Source organism: Oncorhynchus kisutch, linkage group LG24 (assembly GCF_002021735.2).
Source record: "Oncorhynchus kisutch isolate 150728-3 linkage group LG24, Okis_V2, whole genome shotgun sequence".
NCBI classification, from domain to species: Eukaryota; Metazoa; Chordata; class Actinopteri; order Salmoniformes; family Salmonidae; genus Oncorhynchus; species Oncorhynchus kisutch.
The window spans coordinates 17183622-17208164 of NC_034197.2; the positions used below are offsets into that span (position 1 = coordinate 17183622).

Genomic DNA, 24543 nt, shown 5'->3' on the forward strand with positions numbered 1-24543 from the left:
TGTCCTGTTGGAAGCTGAACTTTTGCCCCAGTCTGAGGTTCTGTACACTCTGGAGCAGGTTTTCATCAAGGATCTCTCTGTACTTTGCTCCGTTCATCCTTCCCTCGATCCTGACTAGTCTCCCAGTCCCTGCCACTGATAAACATCCCCACAGCATGATGCTGCCACCACCGCGCTTCACCGTAGGGATGGTGCCAGGTTTCCACCAGATGTGACGCTAGGCATGTACCTTTTACTGAGGAGTGGCTTCCGTCTGGCCATTCTACCATAAAGAACTGATTGGTGGAGCGCTGCAGAGATGGTTGTCCTTCTGGAAGGTTCTCCCATCTACACAGAGGGACTCTGGAGGTCTGTCAGAGTGACATATCGGCCTGGGTGGCCAGCTCTAGGAAGAGTCTTGGTGGTACCAAACTTCTTCAATTTAGGAATGATGAAGGCCACTGTTTTCTTGGAAATCTTCAATGCTGCATACACTTTTTGTTACCCTTCCCCAGATCCTTGCCTCAACACAATCCTGTCTCGGAGCTCTACGAACTATTACTTTGACCTCATGGCTTGTTTTTTGCTCTGACATGCACTGTCAGTTTTGGGACCTTATATAGACAGGTGCGTGCCTTTTCTAAATCATGTCCAATCAATTGAATTTACCACGGGGGAACTCAAATTCCGAGTCTCATAGCAAAATATCAGAATTCTTATGTAAATAAGATATTTCTGTTTTTTATTTGTAATACATTTGCAAAAATGTCCAAAAACTTGTTTTCACTTTGCCATTATGGGGTATTGTGTGTATATTGACAGTGAAGAGGCGGCTCCGGGAAGCTGGCCTTCTAGGCGGAGTTGCAAAGAAAAAGCCATATCTCAGACTGGCCAATAAAAATAAAATATTAAGATGGGCAAAAGAACACAGACACTGGACAGAGGAACTCTGCCTAGAAGGCCACCATCCTGGAGTCGCCTCTTCACTGTTGACGTTGAAACGGTTGTTTTGCAAGTACAATTTAATGAAGCTGCCAGTTGAGGACTTGTGAGGCGTCTGTTTCTCAAACTAGACACTCTAATGTACTTGTCCTCTTGCTCAGTTGTGCACTGGGGCCTCCCACTCCTCTTTCTATTCTGGTTAGAGCCAGTTTGCATTGTTCTGTGAAGGGAATAGTACACAGCTTTTGTATGAGATCTTCAGTTTCTTGGCAATTTCTCGCATGGAATAGCCTTCATTAGCTAGCACAACGTTCCATTGGAACACATGAGTGATGGTTGCTGATAATGGGCCTCTGTATATTCCAGAAAAGAATCTGCTGTTTCCAGCTACAATAGTCATTTACAACATTAACAATGTCTACACTGTATTTCTGATCAATTTGATGTTATTTTAATGGACAAAAAATGTGCTTTTCTTTCAAAAACAAGGACATTTCTAAGTGACCCCAAACTTTTCAACAGTAGTGTAGGTATTACAGACTGGGTCAGGGATAGCTTGAAAATGTCAGTGAAGACACTTGCCAGCTGGTCAGTGCATGCTCTGAGTACACATCCTGGTAATTTGTCTGGCCCTGCGGCCTTATGAATGTTAACCTGTTTCAAGGTCTTACTCACGTCGACTACTGAGACCGTGATTACACAGTCGTCTGGAACAACTGGTGCTCACATGCATGGTTCAGTGTTGCCTGCCTCGAAGCGAGCATAAATGGCATTTAGCTAGTCTGTACACTCGCGTCACTGGGCAGCTCGGGGCTAGGTTTCCCTTTGTAATCAGAGATAGTTTGCTAGCTCAGCTACATCTATCGAGCATCAAAGCCAGTGTAGTAAGATTCAATCTTAGACCTGAATTTACATTTTGACTGTTGGATCGACGAAGGTCAAAGTGGGATTTCTTATAAACATCTGGATTAGCTAAAGCTCTGGTATTTAGCTCAGTGCAGATGTTGCCTGTCATCCATTGCTTCAGGTTTCAATATGTACATATGGTCATTGTGGGGACGACATCGTCTATGCACTTATTAATGAATCCAGTGACTGATGTGGTAAATTCCTCAATGCCATCGGATTATTTTTTTATTTCACCTTTATTTAACCAGGTATGCTAGTTGAGAACAAGTTCTCATTTACAACTGCGACCTGGCCAAGATAAAGCATAGCAGTTCGACACATACAACAACACAGTCAGTAATACAGTAGAAAAAATAAAACAAAAAATCCATATACAGTGAGTGCAAATGAGGTAAGAAAGGGAGGTAAGGCAATAAATAGGCCATGGTGACGAAGTAAATTACGACATAGCAGTTAAACACTAGAATGGTAGATGTGCAGAAGATGAATGTGCAAGTAGAGATACTGGGGTGCAAAGGAGCAAGATAAATAAATAAATACAGTATGGGGATGAGGTAGTTGGATGGGCTGTTTACAGATTGGCTATGTACAGATGCAGTGATCTGTGAGCTGCTCTGACAGCTGGTGCTTAAAGCTAGTGAGGGAGATATGAGTCTCCAGCTTCAGTGATTATTGCAGTTCGTTCCAGTCATTGGCAGCAGAGAACTGGAAGGAAAGGCGACCAAAGGTGGAATTGGCTTTGTGGGTGACCAGTGAGATATAGGTAGGATGGTCAGTTTTACGAGGGTATGTTTGGCAGCATGAGTGAATGATGCTTTGTTGTGAAATAGGAAGCCGATTCTAGATTTAATTTTGGATTGGAGATGCTTAATGTGAGTCTGGAAGGAAAGTTTACAGTCTAACCAGACACCTAGGTATTTGTAGTTGTCCGCGTATTCTAAGTTAGAACTGTCCAGAGTAGTGATGCTCGACGCGCGGGCAGGTGCGGGCAGGGATCGGTTGAAGCATGCATTTAGTTTTACTTGCATTTAAAAGCAGTTGGAGGCCACGGAAGGAGTTGTATGGCATTGAAACTCGTCTGGAGGTTAGTTAACACAGTGTCCAAAGAAGGGCCAGAAGTATACAGAATGGTGTCGTCTGCGTAGAGGTGGATCAGAGAATCACCAGCAGCAAGAGCGACATCATTGATGTATACAGAGAAGAGATACGGCCCGAGAATTGAACCCAGTGGCACCCCCATAGAGACTGCCAGAGGTCCAGACAACAGGCCCTCCGATTTGACACACTGAACTCTATCAGAGAAGTAGTTGGTGAACCAATAATTTGAGAAACCAAGGCTGTTGAGTCTGCCAATAAGAATGTGGTGACTGACAGAGTCGAAAGCCTTGGCCAGATCGATGAATTCGGCTGCACAGTAATGTCTCTTATCGATGGAGGTTATTATATCATTTATGACCTTGAGCGTGGCTGAGGTGCACCCATGACCAGCTTTGAAACCAGATTGCATAGCGGAGAAGGTGCGGTGGGATTCTAAATGGTCGGTAATCTGTTTGTTAACTTGGCTTTCGAAGACCTTAGAAAGGCAGGGTAGAATATATATAGGTCTGTAGCAGTTTTGGTCTAGACTGTCTCCCCCTTTGAAGAGGGGGATGACCGTGGCAGCTTTCCAATCTATGAGAATCTCAGACGATAAGAAAGAGAGGTAGAACAGGCTAGTGATAGGGGTTGCAACAATTTCTGCAGATCATTTTAGAAAGAAGGTCCAGATTGTCTAGCCCGGCTGATTTGTAGGGGTCCAGATTTTGCAGCTCTTTCAGAACATCAGCTATCTGGATTTGGGTGAAGGAGAAATGGGGGAGGTTTGGGCGAGTTGCAGGGCTGTTGACCGGGGTAGGGTTAGCCAGGTGGAAAGCCTGACCAGCCGTAGAAAAATGCTTATTGAAATTCTCAATTATAGTGAATTTATCGGTTGTGACAGTGTTTCCTAGCCTCAGTGCAGTGGGCAGCTGAGAGGAGGTGCTCTTATTCTCCATGGACTTTACAGTGTCCCAGAACCTTTTGAAGTTTGCGCTACAGGATGCAAATTTCTGCTTGAAAAAGCTAGCCTTGGCTTTCCTAACTGCCTGTGTATATTGGTTCCTACCTTCCCTGAAAAGTTGCATATCACGAGGCTATTCGATGCTAATGCAGAACGCCACAGGATGTTTTTGTGCTGATCAAGAGCAGTCAGGTCTGGAGAGGTCTGGAGAGCAGCACGTGCTCTGAAGAAATATGGGGGGCAATCAGTTCACATATTGTGTCCAGGGCATAGCTGGGGGCAGAGGGTGGTCTATAGCAGGCGGCAACTGTGAGAGACTTGTTTCTGGAAAGGTGGATTTTTAAAAGTAGAAGCTCAAATTGTTTGGGTACAGACCTGGATCGTAAGACAGAACTCTGCAGGCTATTTCTGCAGTAGATTGCAACATTGCCCCCTTTGGTAGTTCTATCTTGTCGGGAAATGTTATAGTTAGGGTTGGAAATTTCAGGGTTTTTGATGGTCTTCCTGAGCCAGGATTCAGACACGGCTAGGACATCCAGATTGGCATTGTGTGCTAGGGCAGTGAATAAAACAAACTTGGGGAAGAGGCTTCTAATGTTAACATGCATGAAACCAAGGCTTTTACGGTCACAGAACAACAAATGACAGCGCCTGGGGAATGGGAGTGGAGCTAGGCACTGCAGGGCCTGGATTCACCTCTACATCACCAGAGGAAAAGAGGAGGAGGGTACGGCTAAAAGCAATTAGAATTGATCGTCTAGAACGTCTGGAACAGAGAGTAAAAGGAGGTTTCTGGGGGCGATGAAATAGCTTCAATGTATAATGTACAGACAAAGGTATGGTAGGAGTAGTAGTAGCTTGGCACTGCAGGGCCTGGATTAACCTCCACATCACCAGAGGAACAGAGGAGGAGTAGGATAAGGGTACGGCTAAAGGCTAAAAGAACTGATCCCCCAGTACATTCAGAACAGAGTAAAAGGAGCAGATTTCTGGGCATTGTAGAGTAGATTAAAGGCATAATGTACAGACAATGGTATGGTAGGATGTGAATACAGTGGGGGTAAACCTGTGCATAGAGTGACTATGAAAGAGATATTGTCTTTAGAAATATATTTTAAACCAGGTGATGTCATCGCATGTGTGGTAGGTGGAATCAAAGTGTTAGATAAGGCGTATTGAGCAGGGCTAGAGGCTCTACAGTGAAGTAAGGCAATAATTATGAACCAAAACAGCAATGGACAAGGCATATTGATGTTAGCAAGAGGCATGCGTAGCCGTGTGAATCATTGGAGTCCAGTGAGTGGCTTCAGGCAGTTAGCGGGCCGGGGATAGCAAGCTAGCATAGCAGAAAGGGCCTGCTATGCAGGGCCTGAAAGGGCCTGAAAGGTATGGTGGCCAAAGAAATAGTCCGATGGGCCTCTTAAGCTAACAGTCCGATGTGCTCTGGACAGCTAGCAGGCCACAGCTAACAGGCTACCGGATTGGCATTCAGGGGGACGACGCGGCAGCGGAGCCAGTTGAGAAAGCCCATCAGGCAGATCACGTCGGTGGTCCAGTCATGATGGGTTGGGGCTGGTTGGCAAAATAGGTATTGTAGCCCAGGGAGTGGCTGATGGACCTCTATTGGCTAGCCGGGAGATGGGCATAGCAGACGGGCCTGGCAAGGCTAGATCTAGGCTAATTGGTTCTTGCTTCAAGACAGGGACGTTTGTCAGGTGTGGTCACTCGGATAGCAGCTAGCTAGCAGAAATGATCCAGGCGAAGAAAAAAGAAAAAGGTTCAGAGCTTACGGAAGGGATTCGGAGATATGGAGAAAAATGAGTCAGATTTGCTCTGGTTTGAGTCGCGCTGTGCAGACTGGTGAAAGTTGCCCGTGCTAGCAGTGACGAGCTGACTACTAGCTAGTAGCTAGTTAGCTGGCTAGCTTCTGTTGGGGTTCCGGTTCGGAAGACGGATCAGCAGGGCTCCGTGTGGTAAACCAGGCCAATTGGCAAACTAGGTATAGTGGCCAAATAATTTGTCCGATGGGCCTCTTATGCTAACAGTCCGAAGTGTTCTAGAAAGCTTTAGCTAGTAGCCAGTTAGCCCGCTAGCTTTGATAGGAGTTCTGGTTCTTAAGTATAGGAGAGTATATTCAGTCCGTGGATGGAAAGTGATATTAAAATATATGAGAGAAAAGAAACAAGGAAAAACAATGTTTACAAGGGACAGGAAGGGACAAGACAAAACATACATCCGACTTCTACGCCATCTTGGAAGTTTACTCAAACATATTACCGGAACATATTCTAGTCTTTGCTAGCGAAACAGTTCTGTATCTTAGTATCCGCTTCATAGGAGCACTTCCATATTGAGAGCATCGTTGGTAGTTCCTGTTTGAGTAATTCCATTTAAGCAGGAAACAGGAGGATAGAGTTATGGTCCGATTTGCCAAATGGAGGGTGTGGGACAGTAAAGGTGATCTAGAGTTATTTCGCCACTAGTTGGTGGAAATGAGTTTAGATGGATTTTAGCTTCACTGTATTAAAATCACTGACCACTAGGAGAGCCAACTCTGGATGAGTATTTTTTTGTTTGCTTATGGCCCTATACAGCTTGTTGAGCGCGGTCTTAGTGCAAACATTGTTTTTTTTGTGGTAAATAGACAGCTACGAAAAATATAGATGAAAACTCTCTTGGTAAATAGTATGGTGAGCAGAAACTTAAGACTTCCTTAATATTAGGGAATTGAGCACCAGCTGTGGTTAAGAATGAGACACACTTCAAATGGAGCTCGTCTCCAGTGATTGTACATTTGCTAATAGAACGGACAGTAGAGACGGTTCATGTACTGTACTCGCCAACTTAGTTTCGCCATGGTGCAGCAGGTAGCCTAGTGGTTAGAGTGTTGGGCCAGTAACCGAAAGGTTTCTGGATTCAATCCCAGAGCTGACAAGGTAGAAATCTGTCATTCTGACCCCTGAGAAAGGCATAAATAACCCACTGTTCCCTTACACTGCCTTCAGCTTTTCCAAGATTCCAGGATTAGGGCCTGGTCTGGGGTGAGAATAGATACCTATCCAGTTGTACAACTGAAATGTGTCTTCCACATTTAACCCAACCCCTCTGAATGAGAGAGGTGCGGGGGCTGCCTTAATCAACATCCATGTCTTCAGTGCATAGGGAACAGTGGGTTATTTATGCCTTTCTCAGGGGCAGAATGACAGATTTCTACCTTGTCAGCTCTGGGATTCGATCCAGAAACCTTTCGGTTACTGGCCCAACACTCTAACCACTAGGCTACCTGCCTCCCCACTTATGTCCCGTTGACTCGGTTGAAGTAGAAATCTTCATTCAAATCGAGGTCAGTGATTGCTGTTCTCATGTCCAGAACGTATTTTCAGTCACAGGAAACGATTGTGGAAACGTTATGTACAAGAAAAAGTTAAGATCAATGCAAAAAAAACACAAAATAGTAGAATTGAGAAGTATTTCTGTAATAAAGCCCTAATGTGTGGGAAAACTCATTCTGATGGGCTAGGCCTGGCTCCCCAGTGGGTGAAATCCATAGATTAGGGGATAATGAATTGATTTAAATTGACATATTTCCTTATATGAACTGTAACTCAGCAAAACCTTAGACATTTTTGCATGTTGCATTTATATTTATTGTACAGTATACATCCTTCAAGCATTCACCAGCAGTTCTCCTAAGCTCCATAATATGTTTAAAATGAGTTAGCCTAAGGTTGCATGAAATGACACATGAGCAAGTGTTATGGGTGAAAGATTTCTCTATTTGCCTCCAACCATTTTTCAACAGTAACCTAATGGCCAGTTTAACACTTGAAAAGAGCCAGAAGGGCAACAGTACAGCGTCCCACTTTGCAAACATCACTGAAGGCTTAAGCACTCTTCAATCTGGTTTTAAAGTGCCATTTAAAAAGGATCATAACAACGCCTCTGATGTTTGCCCTGTGACTCTGATCTCTGCTGTATGTTACTGCATTCATGTCAGATCATCTGTTTCTAAATGGTCCACATACACTGCATAATGAAGACAGCAATTTCTCTGTGAGAGTCACATTAAATAAACACACATTGCTACTTCAATTAAAATCAGAATTGTTTCACCAGATGTTATAACATCGCTTGCGAACATCTGATTGGTCATTTTCAGTGACCTCCTCAAATGGCATCTCTACTTCTATAATGCTATTAGATGCACCGATTCGCTCTGTTTGTTGTCGCTTGGTTTTGTTTAATAACATTCTGCAAATACAATTGACCTTTACCTACAAGTACAATCCATTATTGGAAACTGCTTTCATTTATGTAACAATAACTTGCCATTTTGTAAGCTACGTCTTTCAGAAATATATTGTGTATTTGCATATTTCTCTGCAAATTGACTCGCTTGGTTATTTCCACAGAAACTCACACAATGATCACAAAATCCCCTTGACATTCAGATAATAATGTATCTGATCAGAGGGTTTCCTCCCATCCTCAAGTTGTTCCTAGAACTCATCTCATCCAAATAAGTCAAGTGGCACTAATTTATTGTTTATTTCTAGAAACACAAAATATGAGCAAGTTTAAAGCAGTGGCATAGTAGCAATTGATCTCTCATTAATAAAACTTAATTTAAGGGTTGTTGAGTGTAAATGTCATACTTTGCGCAAGCTTTTTAAGAAGACTGTTTGACTTTGGAAATTATTAGATTAAAAGTACATTGCTTCTTTGGGGTGTCTGATCTTTTCTTTCTGCAATGTCAAGCACTGAACTTACAGCCAAGCTCTAGCCGAGGTCAATGAGAACATTTGGCTTGATCTGATGTGCTCTAGACTCAGCCAATTAAAATACATACTGTAGGAGTAAATCTGGGGTCAAACAGAAGACAAGAGGTTGCCATCTAAAGAACACCTGGAAACTGTCTACCTGATTTACACAAACCTGAACAGATTAAACTGACCCTTGCTTGGCATTGCAATTATATCTCATCAGTAGCTGTGTTTAGGACAGATGCCAATGACACTGGGCTGTGCTTTCATGGCTCTGAGCCTGTGGAGCATGCCTTGGTCTATAGAGAGGAGAGGAGAGATGAGGAGAGGAGAAGAGAGCTGGAGGGAAAGAGACCTTCAGGTCAACATGTAAGCCTGGCATATTAAATCACTAACATCAGGGCTGAGGAGCTGCAGTGTCCTTGAGGATGACTATAGGACTCCTGGGCTGACATATCCAGCCATCCAGCTGGCCACACTGCACTCACTTCACCTACCTCTAAAGGCCTGGAGCAGAGAATCAGTAAGCAGAGAAAAGAGGGGTTCAGTGTAGTAGATCTGGAGGGGAAAGTAAAGGTGTGATCGATCGCCTCAAACGATCTGTTTATTGTAGCAGGCTATCTCTGAGGGGACAGAGCTGCCCTGAATTTAACTCCATTATGATTGAGGTAGTTGTGGCATTGATGTACAGACAGTTCTCACACGGCAAAGAGTCCATCTGTACATAACCATTTCTACTAATGCACTTACAGTATGCTTTCAACACTGTCTCTGGATGTACCTGGAGACCCTTTATTCACAATTACCCATCTCATAGGATGCGTCTGAATAGGGTTCTGGTCAAAACTGTTGCACTATATGTGGAATAGGTTGCCATTTCAGACCCAGCCATAAAGTCCAGACAGAACTGTCAGATCAGATTGAACTATTACTGTATGTGAGTCAATTAGAAGTACAGGGAATTACAGTAGTCCTGACTAAGATAAACCACCACAGAACATGCCACACCGCCGCAGGGTCAACACTGAAAAGACACAAAACAGGAACAAGATTTCACACATGACCTAGCAGCCTCCAAGAAATGTTTAGCGTCTTTTCAGGCCCAGTCAGGTAGGAAATGCTTGACCACAAACCCTCTAGCTGGGCAAGTGCTGTAGTCTGCTTCAATAACTACACTGCTCAAAAAAAGAAAGGGAACACTAAAATAACACATCCTAGATCTGAATGAATGAAATATTCTTATTAAATACTTTTTTCTTTACATAGTTGAATGTGCTGACAACAAAATCACACAAAAATTATAAATGGAAATCAAATTTATCAACCCATGGAGGTCTGGATTTGGAGTCACACTCAAAATCAAAGTGGAAAACCACACTACAGGCTGATCCAACTTTGATGTAATGTCCTTAAAACAAGTCAAAATGAGGCTCAGTAGTGTGTGTGGCCTCCACGTGCCTGTATGACCTCCCTACAATGCCTGGGCATGCTCTTGATGAGGTGACGGACCTGGACCTGGACTAAAGCATCCGCCAACTCCTGGACAGTCTGTGGTGCAACGTGGCGTTTGTGGATGGAGCGAGACATGATGTCCCAGATGTGCTCAATTGGATTCAGGTCTGGGGAACGGGCGGGCCAGTCCATAGCATCAATGGCTTCCTCTTGCAGGAACTGCTGACACACTCCAGCCACATGAGGTCTAGCATTGTCTTGCAGTAGGAGGAACCCAGGGCCAACCACACCAGCATATGGTCTCACAAGGGGTCTGAGGATCTCATCTCGGTATCTAATGGCAGTCAGACAACCTCTGGCGAGCACATGGAGGGCTGTGCGGCCCCCCAAAGAAATGCCACCCCATACCATGAATGACCCACCGCCAAATCGGTCATGCTGGAGGATGTTGCAGGCAGCAGAACGTTCTCCACAGCGTCTCCAGACTGTCACGTCTGTCACATGTGCTCAGTGTGAACCTGCTTTCATCTGTGAAGAGCACTGGGCGCCAGTGGCGAATTTGCCAATCTTGGTGTTCTCTGGCAAATGCCAAACGTCCTGCACAGTGTTGGGCTGTAAGCACAACCCCCACTTGTGGACGTCGGACCCTCATACCACCCTCATGGAGTCTGCTCAAACGGTCAGAAACAGACACATGCACATTTGTGGCCTGCTGGAGGTCATTTTGCAGGGCTCTGGCAGTGCTCCTCCTTGCACAAAGGCGGAGGTAGCGGTCCTGCTGCTGGGTTGTTGCCCTCCTACGCCCTCCTCCACGTCTCCTGATGTACTGGCCTGTCTCCTGGTAGCTCCTCCATGCTCTGGACACTACGCTGACAGACACAGTAAACCTTCTTGCCACAGCTCGCATTGATGTGCCATCCTGGGTGAGCTGCACTACCTGAGCCACTTGTGTGGGTTGTAGACTCTGTCTCATGCTACCACTAGAGTGAAAGCACCGCCAGCATTCAAAAGTGACCAAAACATTAGCCAGGAAGCATAGGAACTGAGAAGTGGTCTGTTGTCCCCACCTGCAGAACCACTCCTTTATTGGGGGTGTCTTGCTAAATGCCTATAATTTCCACCTGTTGTCTATTCCATTTGCACAACAGCATGTGAAATTTATTGTCAATCAGTATTGCTTCCTAAGTGGACAGATTGATTTCACAGAAGTGTGATTGACTTGGAGTTACATTGTGTTGTTTAAGTGTTCCCTTTATTTTTTTGAGCAGTGTACATACAACCAAAACTCATTTATATACGCAGTTTTTTCCTAGCTGTTAATGCTTTGTGTGGCAGTGTTTACCATAAGCTTCCATACTGAACTGGTGCTCTTGCAAGAATGGATCCTTGACCAACACAGTGAGTATGATGGCATCCTAGGCAGGGACATTGATAATACAATCTGATTTTTTTCCAGACTTCCCAACGATTGTCTGCAACAGCAGTACTATGTTAGTACATTTATCTTGATTTAAATGTCAGCACCTCAAACTTGTGTGAAATCAATACCAATATGGACCAACTTTCCTTCCATTGTGTAACTTCAAATATTGCCTTTCAACAGCGGGAAAAAGACGAGGGTACAATTCCAGGAAACAGAGTATGTTGTCACAACAGTTCCCTGCCTCAGGTTAAATACCTGAACAGGAGTGCAATCTAAGAGGTGTGTTGTGTTTGTACGGGAGGGGGTCTTCACAGCTTGCTTGACTGTTTAATGATTTTACGGAACAAATAATAAAACTGGCAGAGGTGTACAACATAAACCCTGTGTTCCGTGTAGGGATTTATTACAGACTTAGTCTATTTTACTGACTGAGGGAGGTCTGGAAAGAGATAATTAACCAGTAAATGAGAATTGATCCTTCTCTGTCTATCTGCTAATGTTGGTGTGTACAAAAGTTTTAACGGGTGGGTGTCTTATTGTTTATGCCCTTTTATTTGTTCTGTCCTGACATTGTTCTCTAGTCTCTAGAAGGAAAGCATTACATCAAAACCATGGACATTTCATACTGTTACTATATATGTATCTCGTCATTTTGTTTCAACATTTCTGAAACTATATTCAACAATTAAAGCAAATTAAGTGCTGCTGAAGGTCACTAATGCAATAAATAAATCTTCACACTTCTGAATGAATATGTTTTGTCCTAGTTGTCTAACGTTCAAATGGTCATTTGTAATGGAGCATCGTGACTGCCTCAGAGAAGAGAGAGTGAATTTCTCTGTGTGATGGAGGGTAGATGACTCATCGAAGCTAGCTACCATGATATCTGACGTGCACGTTGACTGGATGATGTCCAACCTTTTTACCGTAGCTCTCTGTCACTGCTTCAGGCCAGGTAGAGGATATGGCATGGCACAGAAAACATAGAAAACATAGTCAAGTTGTGTTGATCTGAGATTTTCTATCATTATGCTACCATTGCAGTGCATTTACATTTCTTAGTGGTAATGCTTTTACTGTCATCATTCAGGCAATGTTCAATAGTGTGCAGGGATAAAAACAGAGTATGTCCATTTGTCACAACATATTTGCTGTTATATACCATCACTCCGACGTCCCACTTGTCACTTCTCCATCACATTTCACTATTCACAGAATCAATAACTGTCATGCCTCCATCAATCACATTAATTCAAATATATTTCTAACAACTGTGTAGTTTGTCTCTCTTGTGACCACTCATCCATCTTTACAACTACAAATCTACATACATTGCATACATCTTCAGACAGTAGGTCACAGAATGTTATTTGGTTGATGGGTAGATTTTCCAGGGGAGACAGCTGCAAGCGACTAATCCTGAGTTATTTTTTTAGGAAACTGTGAGATACCATGGATTTGCTGCTTGGGTTCTATTTTGGAGATGTGGTTGTTTAAAGATGAATATATGGAACGCATGGGCTTAGTGTTAGATTTCGAGACAGGGGGAGAGCTGTAGTTGCATCTATGAGACAAGTTCACAGGACATAAGATGACATCAATGGTTTTGAGGACTTACAATTGCAAGTAAGCATATGGACACTTTGTAAATCTAGACCAAAATCAAAAGACTTACTGACAATTTACAGTGTCACAAATCCAAGGACTGAGCTTCAAGGTGTGCTGAAGAAGTGATGTACAGTAATTGGAGAAAATGCCAACATTAAATTAGCAGCATGATTGTAACACTGGATTTTCTCCAAAACAATCCCCTCTTTTCACAGGGGGAAGGGTAAGAGGATACTTGATAAACACACAGTGTTGAACATTATTCATGTTGTATGGCTACTGTGTTAGAGAAAAAATGATTTATGCTATCATGCCTTGAGAATACACAATGTCAAATGACTATGAAGAGGGTCAAAACATTGGAGCTGTTATCACAGGTGTAGCTTGTCTTGTGTTCCTACCAAAGCACTATACATGTGTATCTCCTCTGCTGTTAAAATCAGTGCAGATGGTGTTAGTCTCCACAGAGTTCTCTCAGGAAGTGAATTTTTTTTTACCATCCATTTTAAAAACAAACTCGACATCCTCCCCTCCCCACCATGCAACATTCACTCTGCAGACCTGCAAACTTACAGTAATTAAATGCCACAAATTAATTTGAGTGAAACCAAGCGTCTCCACACAGCGAGCAGTGCACATGTGGAGACCACCGCACCGTGCCCCTTCACCACTATGGATGGTGATTAGCAGCTGGTGTTCCAGCTTCCTGTGATGGGATTTGCACAAGTCAGCTAAGCGACTTGAGTCTGAACTAGTCTTGTAATAAAGGAGTGGCTCCGCTATGGCCGGAGCTCTATATGGAAGGGAACGACCGCAATGAACAGTTAGAAAAACAGCTGCAAGGATCAGGTCTTCCCGACTGTAAAAGTCTGGTTGAGTGACACTGCACAACCACTGGCCTGTAAACGTGCAGAAAACAATTTCCTGCAAGTATTTTGAGACGCTCGTTTGCTTTTCTTCCCTTGTTGGCTTTGCCTGCATGGGATTTTAAAAGTCACGTGCGAGTAGAGAATTCACTCCTTGGATTTATTGGGCATGGATGGGTGGGTAAAGGGCTGAAATGGCTGGCTTGAATGACCTGATTTCATGTGGCTACACCAATTTACACTTAGTGCAGAATAGGAGTCCACTTAGAGAGAAACAATTATTCTTAATTACCACAGAGCTACGATGCTGAGGATCCATGAAGGTGACAGGACACACCTTGGCAGGCCTGTCTCAAGAGTGATAAAGAGAGCTACTAGCTACTGAGGTAGCTACTGAGAGCTACTAGCTTTTGTGTAGTTGTGCTTCAGCTCACACGGTTGCCATCTTCATTCAGTCTAGACTTGCCAAATACTCAGCTACTTTCTTGCCAAATTAATTCTCAAAGGTATCCCATTGAAAATAATTCTGGTTCCCCACAGCACAGGCATTCTACAGATTCCTGTAAATGTCTGCCCAGCATCCTGCAAACAGAGCAGAGGCAGCCTTTTATCACATTTTCCAAATTGATTTATTTTTGTGTAAGGTTTTTACATGATGGTTCCTGCGTTAATCCAGAGAGAACGCTGTCTCAACATGTTGAGATGCTGAGAGGAGGAAGGTACAGTGTCTGAGGCTCTACAATCTCTGTCTCTAATAGGGGAAGAGACCGGGGCTGCAAAGTCTCTCTGCTTCACAGACAGCACAACAGACAGCTAGTTAACCCTCCTTTTACAGCTAACTACAGGCTCCCCACTCTTTTCCTCTAAGCTACTCTCACCTCCCTCCCCTCTACTCTCTGAAGACATGTTCCCTGCTGCTTAGAAGGCAGAGGTACTGGCATGTGTGTAGGCTATTTGTAGCTTAGCAGACTGTACACCTCGGTGGAGATGGCCGAAGCGCCCCTATTCTTCTTTGAGAACATACAGTGCCTTGCGAAAGTATTCGGCCCCCTTGAACTTTGCGACCTTTTGCCACATTTCAGGCTTCAAACATAAAGATATAAAACTGTATTTTTTTGTGAAGAATCAACAACAAGTGGGACACAATCATGAAGTGGAACGACATTTATTGGATATTTCAAACTTTTTTAACAAATCAAAAACTGAAAAATTGGGCATGCAAAATGATTCAGCCCCTTTACTTTCAGTGCCGCAAACTCTCTCCAGAAGTTCAGTGAGGATCTCTGAATGATCCAATGTTGACCTAAATGACTAATGATGATAAATACAATCCACCTGTGTGTAATCAAGTCTCCGTATAAATGCACCTGCACTGTGATAGTCTCAGAGGTCCGTTAAAAGCGCAGAGAGCATCATGAAGAACAAGGAACACACCAGGCAGGTCCGAGATACTGTTGTGAAGAAGTTTAAAGCTGGATTTGGATACAAAAAGATTTCCCAAGCTTTAAACATCCCAAGGAGCACTGTGCAAGCGATAATATTGAAATGGAAGGAGTATCAGACCACTGCAAATCTACCAAGACCTGGCCGTCCCTCTAAACTTTCAGCTCATACAAGGAGAAGACTGATCAGAGATGCAGCCAAGAGACCCATGATCACTCTGGATGAACTGCAGAGATCTACAGCTGAGGTGGGAGACTCTGTCCATAGGACAACAATCAGTCGTATATTGCACAAATCTGGCCTCTATGGAAGAGTGGCAAGAAGAAAGCCATTTCTTAAAGATATCCATAAAAAGTTGCCACAAGCCACCTGGGAGACACACCAAACATGTGGAAGAAGGTGCTCTGGTCAGATGAAACCAAAATTGAACTTTTTGGCAACAATGCAAAACGTTATGTTTGGCGTAAAAGCAACACAGCCCATCACCCTGAACACACCATCCCCACTGTCAAACATGGTGGTGGCAGCATCATGGTTTGGGCCTGCTTTTCTTCAGCAGGGACAGGGAAGATGGTTAAAATTGATGGGAAGATGGATGGAGCCAAATACAGGACCATTCTGGAAGAAAACCTGATGGAGTCTGCAAAAGACCTGAGACTGGGACGGAGATTTGTCTTCCAACAAGACAATGATCCAAAACATAAAGCAAAATCTACAATGGAATGGTTAAAAAATAAACATATCCAGGTGTTAAAATGGCCAGACCTGAATCCAATCGAGAATCTGTGGAAAAAACTGAAAACTGCTGTTCACAAATGCTCTCCATCCAACCTCAGAGCTCGAGCTGTTTTGCAAGGAGGAATGGGAAAAAATGTCAGTCTCTCGATGTGCAAAACTGATAGAGACATACCCCAAGCGACTTACAGCTGTAATCGCAGCAAAAGGTGGCGCTACAAAGTATTAACTTAAGGTGGCTGAATAATTTTGCACGCCCAATTCTTCAGTTTTTGATTTTTTTAAAAAGTTTGAAATATCCAATAAATGTCGTTCCACTTCATGATTGTGTCCCACTTGTTGTTGATTCTTCACAAAAAAATACAGTTTTATATCTTTATGTTTGAAGCCTGAAATGTGGCAAAAGGTCGCAAAGTTCAAGGGGGCCGAATACTTTCGCAAGGCACTATATGGTTATGTCTCAGCAACTCAACAGTGGCACTTGATCCCACCTTCATGCCCATGTGACAGCTACAGTGCTGATACAGTAGCCTACACAAGACCGAGTTAAGAGCTGACATGCACAGGGCCAGAGACGACATCTCCAAGACATGATCACAAAGCTGGATGCCTTATTAAAACCAGCCTTGTCTTTAGTGGGTAATCAATTGCAGTCGCTACAGTGTCATAACCAGCCCTCTGCAAATTAGCCTGGGCGCTAGGACACTTTGCTCCTGCTTATGTTGCAGTAAAATGCTCAACTGATGAGAACATCACAGAGCATGAGCAGGCAGGGCCAACCATGGAGGGAGGGAGCTTTCAAACCCTAACCGGATCCCCAGGCGGACATTACGTAAACTGGGAATCAAATATTCATACAGCACAATAGGGACGGGAGCCTACTGCTCCAGAGTGCTGAGTAAACACTTTACCCAGCCTCAGCTGCTCTAAGACTGGGAGAGGGAAGTGGGGGGGAAAGAATGAAGCATTCTGATAACAATAGCCAGCATGCAGTGTGTTATGGCCACTACCCTTAGGCATGGCAAGGAACAGTAAGAAGAAGGGCTGGGACCCAAACTGCTTGTTCAAATCAAACAAAATATGGATGAGGCAGATCCCCTGACCTCGGCACAGGAAACAGTTGACTCACCAAGAGTTTACTGGGTATAGCTTATGTGCGGCTGGGAACAGTCCTATCCTCAGCTAGTCTGCCAGGGCTGAGAAGATGGCCTACTTTCTGCTTTTAAAATAAAGAAAAAGGTGCAACAGTTATGTGTAAAACACCTGAAATTGTCCATGTTGAGGTAAAAATGGTCAGTAAAATCTACCCGACCCTGTTATGACATTGAAAAGGGAGTGTGTAGCCTACTGACTGTCATTATCTAGAGCTCACCTAGAGCCCCGTTTCCATTGGCACGTTGAAGCCATCGCTGGCCTTGGTGGGCTAGCTCAAATTGCATTCCTACTGAGGGTCTCCCGGGTGGCGCAGTGGTCTAGGGCCCTGCATCACTGCGATACAGACTCTGGGTTTGCGCCCAGGCTCTGTCGCAGCCGGCCGCGACCGGGAGGTCTATGGGGCGACGCACAATTGGCCTGGCGTCGTCCGGGTTAGGGAGGGTTTGGCCGGTAGGGATATCCTTGTCTCATCGCGCACTAGCGACTCCTGTGGCGGGCCGGGCGCAGTGCACACTAACCAGGTCTCCAGGTGCACTGTGTTTCCTCCGACACATTGGTGAGGCTGGCTTCCGGGTTGGATGCGCGCTGTGTTAAGAAGCAGTGCGGCTTGGTTGGGTTAACAATTGGATACCATGAACTTGGGGAAAAAAGGTGGTCAAATAAAAATTATAACTCAATAAAAAATTGCAATCCTACTCCATCCAGAAATGAGAAATTATGTCATGTTGCTAGGTAGCCAATATGTGACTGCAGTTGACTTTGTTAATGTTGCTAGCTAGCTAGCAAGATGTTGAAGAACTGTAATCATCACCATGCTGTAACTAATGTTACTACTACCATTACCAGCTAGAGACAGCTAGCAACGTTTAGCTTGCTGATGTTAGCTAGCTAGCTAAACGGTTAGCATTGTCGCTAGCATAACAGGCTAGCTAGCTTAATTCCTACCTTGATTATTGCTTGACATGGCATTGGCTATTACCTAGCTAACCATATGATGTAGCTAAGTAGCTAACTTTCAAAATGACCTGGACGGATAAAATTCCCGCTAGCTCACGTTCAACTCTGAAACAGCTAACCGAGGGTTGACTGTTTTAATAAAAGTTTATTGTGTAGTGCAAAAATGAATGCAGGATCTAGCTATGGTGAAAATGTGTGTCATGTCTGACAACTGCAGTACTGCTTGTCCATGTGCTATCTAACAGCAACAAGCCCTGATGAGCTAGCTAAACATTGTGTCAGCATCCAGCAGTGATCAGCTTGGTGATTGCATAGTAACGGTGTCAGCAGCCCACATTCTAATCGAGCTAACACCAGTTGTGCAACTGGGCTGCGCCACCCCCGGTTTCCTTTGGCCGAGCTAGAATTTGAGAATTCCATTCGAGCCAGCTTTAATTTGACCCTAATTTGGCACAAATTTTAATTGCCAGTGGAAACGGGGCTCTAGTGACCTGCACTTAGTTGGTGTACCACTTGGCCATGAGCCCTTCATCACTGTAACTGAATTAGAAACGAGAGCAATCTGAAACCAGTCCAATCTGAAACCAGTGCAATCTGAAACCAGTGCAATCTGAAATCAGTGCAATCTTCTCCACACATCTTTCTGAAGACTGCCTCCCACTTTGATCAAATCTCTTACCGCCATCATCCAATCATCTGAAGAACACACACTCATTCCTCAACAGCGAGGATGAGAGACAAAAACATAGGTTGTGCAGATGAAAGATACAGTATCAAGTCAAGTTCTTGAAATAATTTGAAACAAGAGGAGTATGTATCTGCTGCAATACAACCCTCATTCACTAATGAAGAGGAGCCATTATATCGAGCTAATGATGGTGATGTGATCCAGGCGGAGGCAGGCTGAGGTAGTCCAGCATGGTGTGAGCACAGCACTGGTTACTATATCCTTACCCCAAACACAGAGTGCTACTGTCAGCTACTGCAGTAGAGTGTCTCCCGATGATCCTTGTTGACTTTTAAGTTCTGGGGACATTTCCCAGCTTCTCAATTTGATATTAAAATGATATTTGTGCAGAGCTCAAAAGGGTACTTATCAGAGCACATAGCCTTGGAAATCACAACGAGGTGCATAGCTGTTTTCTGGCTTTTATTCAGTATAATTGCAGTACAAATACAGAACAGGCGGCTTTTTGTGCAGGGGGCGATTACAGTACATGCTCGCCACTGAGGTGACCTGAGAAGCTAAGAACACTGATTACACACAGTTTAAATTCAACCAGCTTATGCTCTGCATGCCCCCAAGCATTATCTGTTACTGTCACTGTCTGGCACTGTGAACACAATACAGAGAATACAGATCGCTGTGCTGATATTGTATTATGGGAATTATGTTATTCAAACAAGCCTCAAGCATCCAAACCTTCCTTCCGATGTTCCAAATGTTCTATGAGCTTCATAATATTGTAGCTACATTATAAAACAGCCCAACTGTTTTCCCATTGTTCTGCCTGGCATCTTCATCATTCCTATGACAGCTTTGTGTTGGCATTATGAAAGGGCCTGTCGTCTTGTGTTTGTGTTTACTTTTGTTTTCACACTGGCACATTATGTTTGGATCCTGAGAGCAAACATAATACTGTTGAGGCTCGTTTTAGATCTTTAATAAGTGTTGAATGAGCTCAAATGGTTACATGCATGACTTGCCCTATTTAATTAGAGGCAAAACACCACTAAGGACTTCCCAAATGAATGTCATTATGGGGAGAGGCTGAGGACTAATGATGAGCCTCAACTGTCAGAACAGTGAAAAATACGTCTGGTTCTAATGGGACTTTTATAGAACTTACAAACCACAAAGGCCACATCCAACTGGGGCAAACGCAGATGGCCAACATACAGGCAGAAGACTATGTTGGTTTGATAAGAAAAAATATTTTGGAATGTGATTTTTAATTGGTTTAATGAGGGGATTAAACCCGGGGGGGGGGGGGGGGGGGAATAGATTACATTTTTTCCAGGTGCAGGACCTCCTATGGGTCATGCGCTTGCCTAATCATAGAATTACATATACCATCCCTATTAATTCAATAGGATCCCTGTGGGCCTAGTCGTAAAGATCTGTCATTTTACTTTTACAATGTATTACCTTTTATTTTGACATAAACCCAACCAGTCATGTTGTTTTCATCAGTTTGACAAACAATCACTTCAGAAGGCTCCTTTACTAGGCTACCCGCGCACATTCATCCACTCACAACACATTTCCAGCCTCCAAACAGTGGTGAATGGAAAGAGACATCTGTTACACAAAACACCAGAAATTTTAAGGACGTTTGGCGATTGTCATTAGGCCAGAATGTATGTGTCTACTGCTGTCCACACGCGTCTTGGTTTCGGCCAATCATCTCTGCCTTAGCAAAATTTCTGTGTTATCATCTGACCACATCGCATTTTAGAGCATAGGCTATATCACTCGTTTTCAAGTCCTTTCGTTAATTTATCATGCCTCTGACATGCAGTAATGTTGTAATAATCCCCCAGATATTTTGGCTCATGTTTTACCGGTATGGCGTACCCCACTATTTATTTTGCAGGGACTCTTTACCGGACCGTTCTGCCTTACTTTCATCCCTATGTGAACCTAATTCCTCACATGAATGAGTTGATGCCCATATGTAACAGTAACTATGTAACTTTAGACCGTCCCCTCGCCCATACCCGGGCGCGAACCAGGGACCCTCTGCACACATCAACAACAGTCACCCTCGAAGCATCGTTACCCATCGCTCCACAAAAGCCGCGGCCCCTGCAGAGCAAGGGGAACTACTACTTCAAGGTCTCAGAGCAAATGACGTCACCGATTGAAACGCTATTTAGCGCGTACCACCGTTAACTAAGCTAGCCGTTTCACATCCGTTACACTCACCCCCCTTTTGACCACCTCCTTTTCCGCAGCAAACAGTGATCCTCTGCACACACCAACAACAGTCACCCACGAAGCATCGTTACCCATCGCTCCAAAAAGCCGCGGCTCTTGCAGAGCAAGGGGAACCACTACTTCAAGGTCTCAGAGCAAGTGACGTCACCGATTGAAACGCTATTTAGCGCGCACCACCGCTAACTAAGCTAGCCGTTTCACATCCCTTACACATACAAGAGCGACATGGTGCATTTTCACAGACACAGAGCATTCCTGAAATGTGAGATATTGAATACGCCTCTAGCTACACTATGTAATATCACCTTAGAGCGAAGACATGGAGTAAAAGCCTATAGAAAATGTGGGGAGTGTTTTTATCACATCAACATTTCCATAATGTTGGAAAATGACAGAATAGATCTTTATCCTTTCATGAAAAAAATTAAAAACGCTTTTACCAGTAAAAGCAACCTAGCCTTTTGATAATCATACATGATTCAGGCAATAGCATCAGCTACAGATTTCTGTCACATTGCAGCCTAGCTTGCATTCTCACTTGCAGAGCGTGCTGCCTGCCAGCCTACAAACGACTGTTGAGAGAGACTACTTTCATAGCCACCACCATGATTCACAGCCATTAACCAATAAGTGTAAGGCACTTACCCTGAAGAGGCGCAGGATGTTGGCCACCATGATTGACACGGAGCTGGCGGAGGCCCCGATGACGCCCACCACCCTCTCAGGCTTGGTGATGATGGGCGGCCCGCCACTCAGGCATTTGATGTCCGTCCCGTCCTTCTCGATGAGCGCCTGGACAAAGGTGAGCGACTGCTCCAGGGCGTGGGTGTCCCGTGAACAGGTGTCCAGGATCCTGGCCCCCAGAGTGATGTTGGGCAGCAGCTCGTGGTCGTTGTTGATGCGGTCCAAGGCGAACAGCATGGCCTCCAGTCTGTGGATCCCCTTTTCCTTCTTCAGCTCCCCACAGGCTTTCCCATTGTTGCCTCTGGCGTGTACAGGAAAGAGCCCACCCAGTGAGATATCCCCGTCAATACGGATGGAGTTGAGGTGTGTGTGGCCAGGTGTTTTTGGCTTTGCCCCCAGGACTACCAGGATACAGCAGGCCAGGAGCAGGACCTGACAGGGCCCAGCCGGACCACCTCTGTGGCAGTCAGTCTGCCCCCTCTTCATACAGCTTCCCAGAAGAGTCATGATGGAAGGCTAAGTTAAACCCACAACCAACTAAAATGAGTCCCTTTTAAAAAAATACCACAAACAAATGTCCTAAAGTTTAGCAGCAATATCCCTCAGAGCACAGAACTCTCTTCAGAAGTCTCTTCTCATGTCTCTCAGCTTTGACACTATCTCAGTAATACTAATTAGCTTTCTCTCTCTCTTTCTCCACTTCCTTGTGGGGTATTCTCTCTCCCTGCAGTTGGGGTATGGAGATGGTGTGGAGTTACTAAACAGTTTTGACTGAGGTGGGAGTGAGTCCGTGGAGAGCCATCTCAAGGGGCATTAGAGAGAACAAAGGTGGGAGATAAGCCTTCTTTTCTCCACTCCTCCAGAGCCAATCAGGGGCGTTTAGCTTCTCTCTGGCTCACCCCCCTGGAGCAGGCAGAAAGTCCTCAGTCAGCCCGAGCAGACCTGCAGGTACTGAAACATGGCCTCCCTCCTCGAGCTCAGAAAGACAGCAGACTTCTGAAAGATAAAAGGAGAAAGGGATGAGATTCTGAGAAAAAGAGAGGAGAAAGGGAGAGCTCTGTTAAAAAAAGAATGAGAGATGAAATGGGATTTCATTGGTCTGATCAACAATAGATCTCTCAGTGAGGGGGTTTGCTGCATATTAGTTTCCCACATGGTTCTTATAACAATTCTATCTCAATTGTCGTTAGCTCCCACGCACTGCTTTTCAATTCAATAAAACATGAAAGACATTTTTCACTAACTCTCTGCTGTGATGAAGCAGATAATAAGCAGAGTCATGCTTCTTCAATGCTTTTGCATTTGTTAAACATATCTGTGCATAAACAACATTGGAGGGTCACGGTTTCTATCAAATAATCTAGATATTCAAACAGAAAACTCACCAAGTCTAATACTGCAGTCTTATAAATGATTTTTTTTTCTCCATTTCACACCCTTGCTTCACTTGCTATTAAAGCACTGTCATTAATTATTCTCATAAGGCCTGGAGTATAACTGACTCAGAGCCTAAGCGGCACGAGTTCATAGGCTGCTTCGTAGCCACGTCCCGCTTTCTTCATCTGGAAAGCAGAATCTCTCCAGGGTGTTTTACCAAAGGCTTATAAAATATCCTGCTTCAAATAGAGAGCACAGGACGTTCATAATCAAAGTATGAATATCACTTAACTGATGAAGACATTTGCTTGGACCCCACATTCCCCTCGCTCAATTCTCCTCTCCAAACTCATCACCTCAGCTGTATGGCTTCTGTCTCTATTTGAACATATTGGTGTGTGTGTGTGTGTCTTCTCTGTCTGTCTGTCTGTCTGTGTGTCTGTCTGTGTCAGTATCTGTGTGTGTGTGTGTGTCTGTGTCTGTATGTCTGTGTCTATGTCTGTGTCTATGTTTGTCTGTGTCTGTGTGTCTTCGCTGTCTGTCTGTGTCGGTGTCTATGTGTGTGTCTGTGTCTGTTTGAATGTGTGTCTGTGTGTCTGTGTCTGTCTATGTTTGGCTGTGTCTGTGTGTGTGTTTCGTCCCCCCACAGCAGGCTCTCCTCTTCCACTGTGCCAGACTAATAAAGTGGTGGATGTATGCCCAGTGGGAAAGACCTGCAGCTGAGTCTGTTTCTTCTCTCCCCCTCTGTCTGTGTTTGTGTATCTCTTTCGCTTTACCTCTCTTTCTCTCTACCCATCCTTTCTTTCATTGGCTGTCCCATGCATAGACAATCAGTCCAACAGCAACTACATTGGCAACAACCTCACAGCTGTCAGCCATGCCTGGCTTGTCCTGTGATGGAGGCTAGGAAGGGCACCTGGCAGGAAACAGGTCAACATAAAAGGAGATACATGCTGCTCCTTAACCCCAACAATGTGTTGTAGGGTCCCGTTGTTGTGGCTTTGATGTCCCTGATTAGATTAGGAAGTAGGAGGAAGACAGAGGTCAAAAAAGGGAATAGATGCTTTTCTGCAGAACCCTTTCAACCTACAACAGGATTTACAATATACTGTATCAGGCTGCCTTAGTATGCTGTCATGCCTTGTGAATTATAGACAGCAAATCAAATGATAAAAATGCCCCGCTCCAGGAACTGTACAGTAAAAAGATACAGAGAGAGGCCTAGCTGCTTTGTGCTGGCTTCTCCTGTCCTGCTGGAATCCAGAGGGAGA

At 44.3% G+C, this 24543-nt stretch overlaps 1 protein-coding gene across 1 annotated transcript in view; it reads right to left on the minus strand.

Moving 5' to 3' along the window:
• The window catches only part of LOC109869709 (metabotropic glutamate receptor 4), a 253129-nt gene extending 230242 nt beyond the window's left edge, over positions 1–22887 (minus strand). The window contains exon 1 of the mRNA XM_031804324.1: positions 21857–22887. Within this exon, the coding sequence (XP_031660184.1) occupies positions 21857–22402 (546 nt within the window). The 5' untranslated portion in view covers positions 22403–22887. The remainder of the gene's footprint in view (positions 1–21856) is intronic.
• Positions 22888–24543: the final 1656 nt, after the last annotated feature.